At 35.5% G+C, this 12635-nt stretch overlaps 1 protein-coding gene across 2 annotated transcripts in view; it reads right to left on the bottom strand.

Moving 5' to 3' along the window:
- Positions 1–1972: 1972 nt before the first annotated feature.
- Positions 1973–12635, bottom strand: part of ANAPC10 (anaphase promoting complex subunit 10) — a 102803-nt gene continuing 92140 nt past the window's right edge. Inside the window, exons 5-6 of one of the 2 annotated variants that reach the window (XM_015541921.2) lie at positions 8318–8386; positions 1973–2258 (exon numbers count right to left, since the gene is read on the bottom strand). In XM_015541921.2, the coding sequence (XP_015397407.1) occupies positions 2028–2258; positions 8318–8386 (300 nt within the window). In that variant the 3' untranslated portion in view covers positions 1973–2027. The remainder of the gene's footprint in view (positions 2259–8317; positions 8387–12635) is intronic. The other variant, XM_007091772.3, reaches the window with a different exon arrangement.

Below are 12635 nucleotides of genomic sequence, written 5' to 3'. Positions count from 1 at the left end.
AGCTTTTGCATAGAAAAAGAAACCATCAATAAAACAAAAAGGCAATCTACTGAATAGAAGGTATTTGCAAATGATACATCCAATAAGGGGTTAATACCCAGACTATATAAAGAACTTCCACAATTCAACAGAAAAAAAAAAAAAATCTGATTAAAAAATAGGCAAAAGAGATACATGAAAAGATGGTCACTAATCATCTGGGAAATGTTAGTCAAAATCACAATGACTTATCACTTCACACTATTATCAGAATGGCTATTATCAAAAAGACAAGAAATAACAAGTGTTGGTGAGGATGTGGACAAAAGAGAACCTTATAGATTGTTGGTAGGAATGTAAATTGATGCAACCACTGTAGAAAACAATATGGAGGATCCTCAAAAAATTCAAAATAAAAATATCATATGATTCAGCAACTCCACTGTTGGGTATTTACCCAAAGAAAACAAAAACACTAATTCAAAAAGATATATGCACCTCTATGTTTATTGCTGCATTATTTACAATAGCCAAGATATGGGAGCAACCCAAGTGTCCATCAGTAGATGAATAGGTAAAGAAGATGTACTATATAAATACATACACAATGGAATATTACTCAGCCACAAAAAAGAATGAGATCTTGCCATTTACAACATGGAGGGACTTAGAGGCTATAATGCTAAGTGAAGGAAGTCAAACAGAGAAAGGCAAATACCATCTGATTTCACTTATATGTGTAGTCTAAAAAATAAAACAAACTCTTAGATATAGAGAATTGGTGGTTGCTATGGGGGAGGGGATAAGGAGGATGAGTAAAATAGGTGAAGGGGATTAAGAGGTACAGACTTTCAGTTCTAAAATAAATAAGTCATGGAGATGGAAAGGTACAGCATAGAAAATATAATCAATAATACTGCAACAACTTTGTATAGTGACAGATGGTAACTATACTTATTGTGGTGAGCATTGCATAATGTATAGAATTGTCAAATCACTGTTATACACCCTGAAACAAATAGAACACTATATGTTAAGTATACTTCAAGTAAAAAAAAAAAAAAAAGATCTAAAACTTTACTATTCAAGACTTCAGTCTACCAAGCAATACAAGAACCACCCAGGAATCTTTCCTAAACATAAGAGCCAATTTGGGTAAGTTCTGTGGCTAAATAACCATCCTCCTAAAAAGTAGTAGATATAGGGGGAAAAAAAGAAAAACCATACAGAATCAAATCTACTCATTTTAAACCATGGAAAGAAAACATGTTTAAGCTCCTTTAAAATATTTTCATATACAAAGAACAATTTTATACATTTTAAAAATTTTTATGAGACGTATTATCATCCCTCAGAGAATGCTTCTGTGTCAGACACGAATTTAAAAAAAAACGTCTACTATAAGCAGCACTAGCATTAGAATAAATAGCAGATGACACTGGCAATCTCTGACACAATATCGGGATATAGAGAACCCTGGGATTAAAAGTATTTCATGGAAGTAATTATGACACAATTAACTATATTCCCCAAATCAGAATGGTTCTCATCAGATATCTAATGCTAAGCCTATTTTGACACTATTTTTTTTAAAGGCCCAGTATTAAAAGAATAAGCTTCCTCTAGAGAGAGGGGAAAAAAAAGAATAATTTTGGCCTATTAATTGATAGAACATAGTACTGTTCCCAAACATGCAATAAATCATTACTCTAACACATGACCACTATACGAAATAATAACTTGGTTATTAAAAATGGTGTATCTCTTAAAATACTCAGTTCAATTGTTTTTCTTTTGATATAATGAAAAATTTAATGAGGGGCTTCAAATACTTTTTTAATAATGTAAAATATGTGAGCTTTATTATATGTTAAAGAAAATAAAAATAGTATGACCCAAAATTTATTTGTTAAAGTTACAATAAAATACTCTCCAATGCATACAAAATTGCAAAATAACTGATGTTTTTTCAATAAAGATTCCAGATATAATATTTACTGACAAGATAAAACAAAGGTACGTTTAATGACTTTTGTTCTGTGTTAAGGTCACCTTATTGAACGATACATCATGAAATCAATAGTTGTACATCTAGGAAATTTACCAATGGAGCTCTCTTCCACTGGTGTGTATATTTTAATTTGTCTCATGTGGGTGTCTCTTCCATTTTGGTGATTGGCTAGAACAGCAATCTGTATCATGAATGTGCGAGTGGGCTTCTTATGATTATCAGTTAAGGGAACGTGAATCCAGCCACTTGGTTCCACCAATTCAAGTTGCTGCCAAGAAAACAAAAGTGGGATTATGTTTTCACCCGATGAACATAATTTATTACAATGAACACATTCTAAAGTTGACTTATAATTAACATTTTGCTCACTGAGAGAATGACAGTATAACAACCATTACTAGTTATTTGGCACTTTTACACCATAGTCCATTTTTACACTTGCTAATAAGCACTCTACATGTACCATCTTAGTAGACAAAATAAAAACAGACATATGCAGTCTTAGGGTTTATAGAAATCTGTATAACATACAAGTTTAGAATTAGACATGTATAAACATATACAGCCAATGGAAGACCATGTTGATATAAGTAGGAAAAGAATCTAACATTATGCTTCAAGTATATTTTATTTCAAGGACCATACCTAATATACACAAACACATTCAGATTCTACATAAATTACAAGAATAACAAAAGAAAATCAATCCTTAAAAAGCCATCAGACAAAGCTTTTTTCCTTGAAAAATAGTAAGTGATTTATGTAGCCTGGATGATATTCTAAACCTAAAATCTAGATTTTTAATATAAAATGCTAGATAAAAATTTTTAATTCTTAATAAGAAATGCCAGGCAAGTTTGTTTTTAATTCTTAATTTTATTTTAATCAAGAGTCCAAACTATCCTTCCTTAACAAGGGAAAGAAAATCCTAAGTCAAAAGATAAACCTAAATTTCTAAAATTTTTGCTAAAGTTATGAAATAGTTTTTAAAACATAAATACTGATTTCTAAATTATTTTAATTATTGAACACATATAAACTATATATATCACAGAGAATACAGGCTTATCTTATCAACGCAGCCAAATAGAGGTGTCAGAGAATCTAAATGTGGATTCCATGAGTGACTCTAGCAAAACAATTAAGTAAACACACCACTTTATCTTCTTTCCTTCCCTTTTTCCCTTCTTCCCTTCTTTCTTTCATTCGTTCTCATTTTTCTCTTCTTCCTCTCCCTTCCTCCCTCCAGCCCTTTCCTTCCTTCCCTCTTTCCCTCCTTCCTTCTTTCATTCATTTTTTTTTTTTTTATGGAGGAGAAGGGTGGGTAGAAAAAAGTAAAGATGGGACAAGAGAAAGAGAACAGGAATCTTTAAAAAGTAGCTATTTTTAAGACTGAATAATTTCCTCTTTTTAACCATAGAACATAAGAATGAATAAATCTCTACTCCTTGTGGTATTTGCAGTCAGTGTTTTGTTTTGTTTTTTATAAACTTCCATTAGCACTAACTTAAAATGAAAGAATCAGAGACCAGATATATCTGATTTCCATCACTAACCTTTTATTCATTCAGGTAACAAAATAGTTACTGAGTAGTTAAAATGTTCAAGGTATTTTTCTAAGTAAAGTATAACATGAATAAGGCCTTGTTCCTAACCTTAAAAAAAAGCTCAGAGCCAGAGGCGCCTGGGTGGCTAAGTTGGCTGAATGTCCAATTCTTGAGTTCAGCTCAGATAATGATCTCAAGGTCATAGGACTGAGCTCCATGTCGGGCTCCCTGCTCAGTGTGGAGCCTGCTTGGGATTCCCTCTCTCTCTCTCTCTCTCTGTTTCTCTCTCTCTCCCTGCCCTTCTCCCCTGCTTGTGCTCTGTCTCTCCCTCTCTCAAAAAAATAAATTAAAAAAAAAAAAAAAAAAAAAGCTCTGAGGCAGACAAACAACCTCTCTGACTTCAATCAGTTTCTTCAAGTATATATATTTTTAATGTTTATTTATTTTTGAAGCAGGCTCCAGGCTCCACGCTGTTAGCACAGAGCCTGACACAGGGCTCAAACCCACAAATGCGAGATTATGACCTGACCCAAAGCTAGACGCTCAACTGACTGAGTCACCCAGGTGCCCCAGTTTCTTCAAGTATAAAATAAAAGGATTGGACAAGTTATCATCTCCAGTGTCCCTTCCAGGTCTGACATTTAATAATTCTAAATAAAAGAAGAAAGATATGGAGGCAGAACAATGGGCTCCCAAAGATATCCATGTCCTTCTTCAAAACCTGGGGTTATTTTAACTTACATGGAAAACAGGGCTTTGTAGATGTGATGAAGTTAAAGATTCTGAGATGACAAAATTATCCTGGATTTCCTGGGTGGGCCTAATGTAATCACAAGATTCCTTGTAAGAGGAAGACAGTACACCCAGAGAAGGAGATGTGATGGTAGAAGCAAAGGTTAGAGTGATGGGACCATAAGCCAAGGAAAGTTAGGTAGCCTCTAGAAGCTGGAAAAGGCAAGGAATGGTTCTCCCTAGAAATCCCTAGGAAAGTAGGCCTCTTGCTGACACCCTGATTTTAATCTGTAAGACCCATTTTGGACTTACGTCCTCTAGAACTGTAAAATAACTAATTTGTGTTGCTTTAAACTACTACATGTGCGATGATTTGTTATAGTAGGTAAAGGAAACTATTATAACAGATATTTGTGGGAGTATAGAGAAGGGAGAAAGCATATCTGGTAGGAAGAATCCATTCTCAAGGTAAATGTACTATAATGAACCTCAACAATGCACAAAATGTAAAACTAAGATTCTAAATTCAACTCCTTACTAATAAGAATGTTTTTGACAAATTTAACCATTATTTCTGATAGATTCAATGTTATTTTCTTAGCATATCTTAAATGCTTCGGTGTGCTGAAAGTTATATTAAGATTTTATAGCATAAATGCTTTTTGGCATGATATGCACAGCATTATAAATGTAATAAATTATTCAATAAATACTATTAACATTGCTTCAGAACATATCATAAGGCTTACTGATATCTATTACTAAAACTACATTACAAAGTACATACAGATGTTAACATCTTTCAAATGGTTTCATAATCAACTATATTGCCCAGAAGTCATAAATTTCAATTCATGTGTCTACTGCAGCTCTACTGTGGGCAGTTTAGAATTCTCAGAGTCATCTCTAGAAAGTTCTTATTCTGATATTGTCATACCTTAGATTACTTCATAGATTCAAAAAACTCAAGTACATTAACTAATTGGCATTTAAATAAAAACTTTTTAAAAACCCGTAACAATATACAGTATATATAATTCTTATGTTTTTATAAATGTTTGGTTAACAGATGAATATACTTTAAGCAAAAATTATAATATTTTTATATTTTAATCAGAAAATCAATGAAAGGTAAAATTTTGCCAATTTAGCTTTCTTTTTTCTCCATTTCTGGTTTACCTCAATAAATGAAAATTTCATCACCATTACTATACAAATTTTTTCTATATTTCTCCTTGTTCTTTCTTCCTACCATCTCCCTTTTTGGCTCTTTTCTCTATATATTCACTCACTTAACATTTTTTTATTGGCCTATTACACACCAAAAATACCATTAGCTGTACATGTAGGGTAGGGGCTGGCAAATTTTTTCTGTAAAGGACCCAAAAGTAAACATTTTAAGTGTGGCCATATCATGACTGGTCAGTCTATCTTTGCAGAGTGAAAACAGTTACAGGTATTATGAAAGTGAATGAGTGTGCCTATGTTCCAACAGAACTTTATTTACAAAAACAAGCCACTGGCCAGAGTTGGCCCTGGATTAGTTTGCTGACCCCTGACATAGGGAGTAGTTACTGATGGAATTTACCCTCAGAAAGGTAATATAACTTCATAAAATAGAAAATAACTTGTATGCCCCCTGATTCAGCCTGGAGTCAGGGGGCATACAAGTTATTTTAAGAGAGAATTCACTAAGTAGGAATCAAGTTGTTAACTAGAGAAGTGAAGAGGCCAAGAGAACGAAGGTATCATGGAGGGAACAAGTACAAGAAGTTAAATTCTAAGGTTGGGGGAAGAAAAGAAAAGAGACTGAGATTATCAAAACGGGGAAGTTCAGAAAAGGAGTCCTGTGGATTTGAAACTCAGATCCCTGAGGAGGGAGCTGTTTGGCTGGTGTTTGTGCCCCTGGAGGAAGAGCCCTATGGGGCTGGCGTAGGGAACTCTTGAGGAGTGGGAGCTGACTGCCTTGTGGTGCTGACATTTCTGACATGGGGTTCATTGGGCTGGTGCTGTGAGTGTCAGAAAAACTGCAAACTGGAATCAGGTATAGCTATGGGGAGGAAATGCTGCTGTGAAGAAACACTACTAGGATGATGGAAAACAAACAGGACACAAAAGGGAGCAAGTCTCTTTTTCCTCTTCCTGCCATGCAGTCTCCCTCTAGTGCACCCTCTCACCAGAGCTTAACAGATATGCCAGGGCTCCACGCTCATCGAATGTTACTGAGCAAATATTACATGGCAAGCAATGTTCTAGGGACTGAAAAAACAAAACAAAACAGTGGCAAATAAGACAGATCACACCTGAAAAAAAACTACTCAGAGAAATACAAAGAGATAGGATTTAAACATAAGACTTCAAGAAGTCATAATAAAAATGCTAGTAGTGAGGAAGAAACAGACAAAAAAAGTCAAAAAGAATAAATCAAATGCTCATAAAATAAAACGTAAATGTCAATAATAATTCCTCAAAAAGAATGCTCATGATAATAACAGCAGCAACTTCTTACCTAGCACATATTATGTGCCAGGTAATACCCTAAGTACATTAAGTATATTAATTTATTTAATGCTAGCAATGTGGCAGATATTATTATTATTCTGATTTCACAAATAAAACAACTGAGTCACAGAAAGTGTTAACTAGTTTTGATGAGGTCACACAGCTGGTAAGTGGCAAAGCGGTGAATGAAACAGGCAGTGTGATTCCAAAAATTGTGCTTTTAAATACATAATGTGTTTTACATAATGTAAAGATAATAATCAGGTAGTAATTTTTTTATCTGAAATCCTATATTATATAAATAAGACATGAATTAAATGAAATGAAATATGGCAGGAGAAAATTCGCCACTAATCTCATCGTAATGCAATTTCCTTTACATCCTACACGTAAATAAACATATACACATATGACCTAAAGGGAATTATAAAAGGTAACAATAATAGAATTAAAAATAGAATTTCTGGGGTGCCTGGGTGGCTCAGTCAGTTAAGCGTCTGACTCTTGATTTCAGCTCAGGCCATGGTCTCACAGTTTGTGGGATTGAGCCCCGTGTTGGGCTCTGTGCTGACAGAGCAGAGCCTGCTTGGAATTCTGTCTCCCTCTCCATTCCCCTCCCCTGCTCGCAATCTCTCTCTCTTGCTCAAAAATAAATATTTTTAAAAAAAGTAATCTTAAGGAAAAAAACCAACACAAATTTAAAAAATGGACATACACCTGTACAGACTAAACACACACACACACACACACACACACACACACAAATGCAATGGGCCAACAAACACAGGAAATTGTTCAATCTCACTAATAAATATATACATATATGTATATATACATATAAATACATATATGTGCATATATACATATAAAACATATATATGTATATATATATAAATACACATATATGTATATGCATATATATAAAGCATCTATCACATTGGCAGAGATTAAAATAATTAAGAACACGAATTATTGATGAGAATAAGGGAAATGTACTCTCATGGACTGATATGGAAATTATATAGGTATAACCTTTCTGAAGAGTAATGTGGCAATACCTATCAAAATTTTAAATGTAACTATTCTTTAACAAAACAACTTCACTTCTGAACTATAGAGAAATACTAAAGAAAAGGACACAAGGATTACACATATATATAATAATATTCATAACTGAAAATAAGTTAAATGACTACCAATAGAAGAGTGGCGGTGGTATCCAGCCCCCAAGAAGACCCTGAAGACACTCTTAAATAACCTCCTCCTACAATGGCTTACGGTTGGTTTTGTGTAACCAACAGAGTATGTTACACGTGACAATGTGTGACTTTGCAGATAAATCATAAAAGGCATTGTAGCTTCTTCCTGGATCTTTTGTATCACTCCTTCTGGGAGAAATCACCTACCATGACATGACGACACTCAAGAACCCCACAAAGAGATCCATGTGGAGAGAAACCTAGGCCCCCAGCCACCAGTTAGCACCACCCTGCTGGCCATGAGTGAAACACCTTAGAAGTGGATTCTCCAGGCTCAGTCAGCCTACCTGACATAGGACTGTAACTGCATGAGAGACTCCAAGACAGAAATGGCCAACCAAGCTTTTTCCAAACTCCTGAACAGAAATCATGAGAGATAATAAATGATTACTCTTGTTTTGGGTAATTTGTTACACAGCAATAGGAAAGCACAGAGTGGTTAAATAAATAATGGTCCATCCATATCCTGGAATATCCTATAGCAAGTAAAAATGATGTATCTCTTTACATGTTCGCAGTAATTTGAAGCCATCTCTGGTTAATTTTAAAAAGCAAAATACTAAACAATGGATTATATGATTATATATACACATATATATACATACATATATACATATTTATTTTATTTTATTTTTTTAATTTACATCCAAATTAGCAATTAGTGCAACAATAATTTCAGGAGTAGCTTCCCTAATGCCCCCTACCCACTTACCCAATCCCCCATCCCACAACCCCTCCAGCAACCCTCAGTTTGTGCTCCAGATTTAAGAGTCTCTTATGTTTTGTCCCCCTCCCTGTTTTTATATTATTTTTGCTTCCCTTTCCTTATGTTCATCTGTTCTGTGTCTTCAAGTCCTCATGAGTGAAGTCATATTTCCCTGATAATGAGTGATGTTGAGCATTTTTTCATGTGTCAGTTGGCCATCTGGATGTCTTCTTTGGAGAAGTGTCTATTCATGTCTTTTGCCCATTTCTTCACTGGATTATTTGTTTTTTGGGTGTTGAGTTTGGTAAGTTCTTTATAGATTTTGGATACTAACCCTTTATCTGATATATCGTTTGCAAATATTCTCCCATTTTGTCAGTTGCCTTTTAGTTTTGCTGATGGTTTCCTTCATTGTGCAGAGCTTTTTATTTTGATGAGGTCCCAGTAGTTCATTTTTGCTTTTGTTTCACTTGCCTCCGGAGACATGTTGAGTAAGAAGTTGCTACGGCCAAGATCAAAGAGGTTTTTGCCTGCTTTCTCCTCAAGGATTTTGATGGCTTCCTGTCTTACATGGAGGTCTTTCATCCATGTTGAGTATATTTTTGTGTATAGTGTAAGAAAGTGGTCCTGACTCATTTTTCTGTATGTCACTGTCCAGTTTTCCCAGCACCACTTGCTGAAGAGACGGTCTTTATTCTATTGGATATTCTGTCCTGCTTTGTCAAAGATTAGTTGGCTATATGTTTGTGGTCCATTTCGGGTTCTCTATTCTATTCCATTGATCTGAGTGTCTGTTCTTGTGCCAGTACCATACTGTCTTGATGATTACAGCTTTGTAATAAAGTTGAAGTCCGGGATTGTGATGCCTCCTGCTTTGGTTTTCTTTTTCAAGATTGCTTTGGCTATTCAGGGTCTTTTCTGGTTCCATACAAATTTTAGGATTATTTGTTCTAGCTCTGTGAAGAATGCTGGTGTTATTTTGATAGAGGTTGCATCGAATATGTAGATTGCTTTGAGTATTATCGACATTTTAACAATATTTGTTCTTCCTAACCAGGAGCATGGAATCTTTTTCCATTTTTTGGTGTCTTCTTCAATTTCTTTCATAAGCTTTCTATAGTTCTCAGTGTATAGATTTTTCACCTCTTTGGTTAGATTTATTCCTAGGTATTTTATGGGTTTTGGTGTAATTGTAAATGGGATAAATTCCTTGATTTTTCTTTCTGTTGCTTCATTGGTGTATAAAATCAAGAATGAAAGAGGAGAGATCACAACCAACACAACAGAAATAAAAACAATAATAAGAGACTATAATGAGCAATTATATGCCAATAAAATGGGCAATCTGGAAGAAATGGACAAATTCCTAGAAACATATACACTACCAAAACTGAAACAGGAAGAATAGAAAATTTGAACAGATCAGTAACCAGTAAGGAAATCAAATTAGTAATCAAAAATCTCCCACAAAAACAAAAGTCCGGGGCCAGATGGCTTTGCAGGGGAATTCTACCAAACATTTAAGGAAGAGTTAACACCTATTCTCTTAAAAGCAGTTCCAAAAAATATAAACGGAAGGAAAACTTCCAAACTGTTTCTATGAAGCCAGCATTACCGTGATTCCAAAACCAGACAGAGACCCCACTAAAAAGGAGAACTATAGACCAATTTCCCTGATGAACATGGATGCAAAAATCCTCAACAAGATATTAGACAACCAGATCCAACAATATATTAAAAAATTATTCACCACGACAAAGTAGGATTTATACCTGGGATGCAGGGCTGGTTCAATATCTGCAAAACAATAAATGTGTTTCATCACATCAATAAAAGAAAGGACAAGGGAGGAGCCAAGATGGCGGAACAGCATGGAAGCTTTTTGTGTGTCCTGCGCCCATGAAATACAGCCAGACCAACCATCCTACACACCTAGAAAACTGATTGGAAGATTAACACAACAATCTGCACAACCTGAACCACAGAATTCAGCAGGTACACGACACAAAGAGCTGAACTTGGGGAGCAAGAAGCCGTGAAAGGTAAGGAACCCCTTTTGCAGACGAGGAGAGGATGGAGACTGGGGAGGGGGGAGCATATGGGAAAAGCACCCCTCCCCAAAAGTAGCTGGAGAGAAAGTGGAAAATTGGAAACAGCCGCAGGGACTAAACTAAAAAGGGTGAAAGGAGAAAGGAGAGGGTTTAAATTCCATTGAGACTGTAAACAAGGGGAGCGCAAAGTCTGCAACTACGCAGCTCGATACCTGGCGATGCTCTGGTGGGAAGGGCAAATCCCCAGGAGCAGAGTGGGGTTCAGGAGGTTCTTGGGCCACACGGAGAAAAGTGGTTCCACTGCTGGAAGGACATTTGATAGAGACTGTTAAAGCCACCTGGTCCTAGCAGACACCTGATGGCAGCCACATTCGCTGGTGCTGGGGCAAGGCCGTTGAGGGTGAAGCCTGTTGCCAGATGTGTGTTGCGATTTTCCATAATCCCTGAAACGCTGATGCTACGCTGTCTCGCAACCTTTTTTTGGGGGCAGGCTGGCACCTGGCCGCAGTCTCGGGGCACCGGCAACAGCAGGGTCCAGTGAACGTTCCAGGGTGCTGATGACATTAGGCCATTGCTCATTCAGCCATTGCTCAGCAAGACCCTCCCACAGAGGGGCGGAAAGGGTCAAAGCCGCAGTCTTTTGGAGTAAGGGGCCAGGGAAACAGCCGCACTGAGACAAAACTTGGGAGAGAGGTACTGCCTGGGGCCTGGTCACTGAGAGTGGAAAAGTAGGGAGTGGATGAGAGCTGAAGAGGACCTTCAGGAGGACCTGTGCGCAACTGCTGATCTGGGAGAACAGACTGGGTAGCTGGGTAGCGACATTTTCACCACTCCCGCGCATGTGCACATGCACCTACGAGCACTGCAACAATCTACCGCAGTAAGCTAGCAGCGCCATCTAGTGGAGAGTGGAGTTGTTACATTGAGCCCCGCCCAACTGGGCCAACTTCTCTCTTCAAGGACACAAACCTCACCACTGGCTTAATTTATGGACTATAAAGAGGTACATGGACTGACCTCTAGGGGAAAACGAAGCAATTTCAGTCCTACTTCAATCTGTTAGCAGGTTCATGTATTCAATTCTTTTTTTTTTCTCTTTTTCCTTTTTCTGTTTTACAATTCTTTTTCTTCAATACAGAAAGAGAAAAAACTCATTTTATTTTCAATTTTTATTAAAAATAGGTCTTTAATTTTTATTTTATATTTTTTACTTTTGTGTAAATTTTTTCAAATTCTACTTTACTTCCATCATTTTATTTTAGTCTACTTCAGTGTACTCACCTTTTCAAATTTTCAATTTCCTTTTTTTTTCTTTTTCTTTTTTTTTTCTTGAATGTAGAAAGAGAAAAACTTCATTTTTACTTTCAATTTCTCTTAAAAATATTTTTATTTAATTTTTATTAGTATATTTTTGCTTTCATGTAAATTTTTTCAAATTCTATCTTACTCCCATCATTTTATTTCAGTCTACTAGTGTATTCATTTTTTCAAATTTTCAAACGATTTGTTTTCTTTTTTTATCTGTTTTCTCTTTTTTGTTTCTTTACTTTTTTCTTAAATACAGAAAATGAAAAAATTCATATTTCTTTTTAATTTTTTTAAAAATATTTTTCTTTAATTTTTTTCTACTATCTTCTCTACTTTTGTGTATATTTTATCCAATTCTATTTTACCCACATCATCTCATTTTAGTCTACTTTAGTGTATTCATTTTTTGAAATTCTCAAATGATTTCCTTTTTTTTTTTTTTTCATTTCTCTAATCTGTCAAACCACTTTCAACACCCAACCAAAACACACCTAGGATCTAGCATCATCTATTCAATTTGTTTGTGTGTGTAAGTTTTAA

Source organism: Panthera tigris, chromosome B1 (assembly GCF_018350195.1).
Source record: "Panthera tigris isolate Pti1 chromosome B1, P.tigris_Pti1_mat1.1, whole genome shotgun sequence".
Lineage (NCBI taxonomy): Eukaryota > Metazoa > Chordata > Mammalia > Carnivora > Felidae > Panthera > Panthera tigris.
Note: the sequence above shows the minus strand (reverse complement) of the source record. Positions and strands in the feature narration are given on the sequence as shown.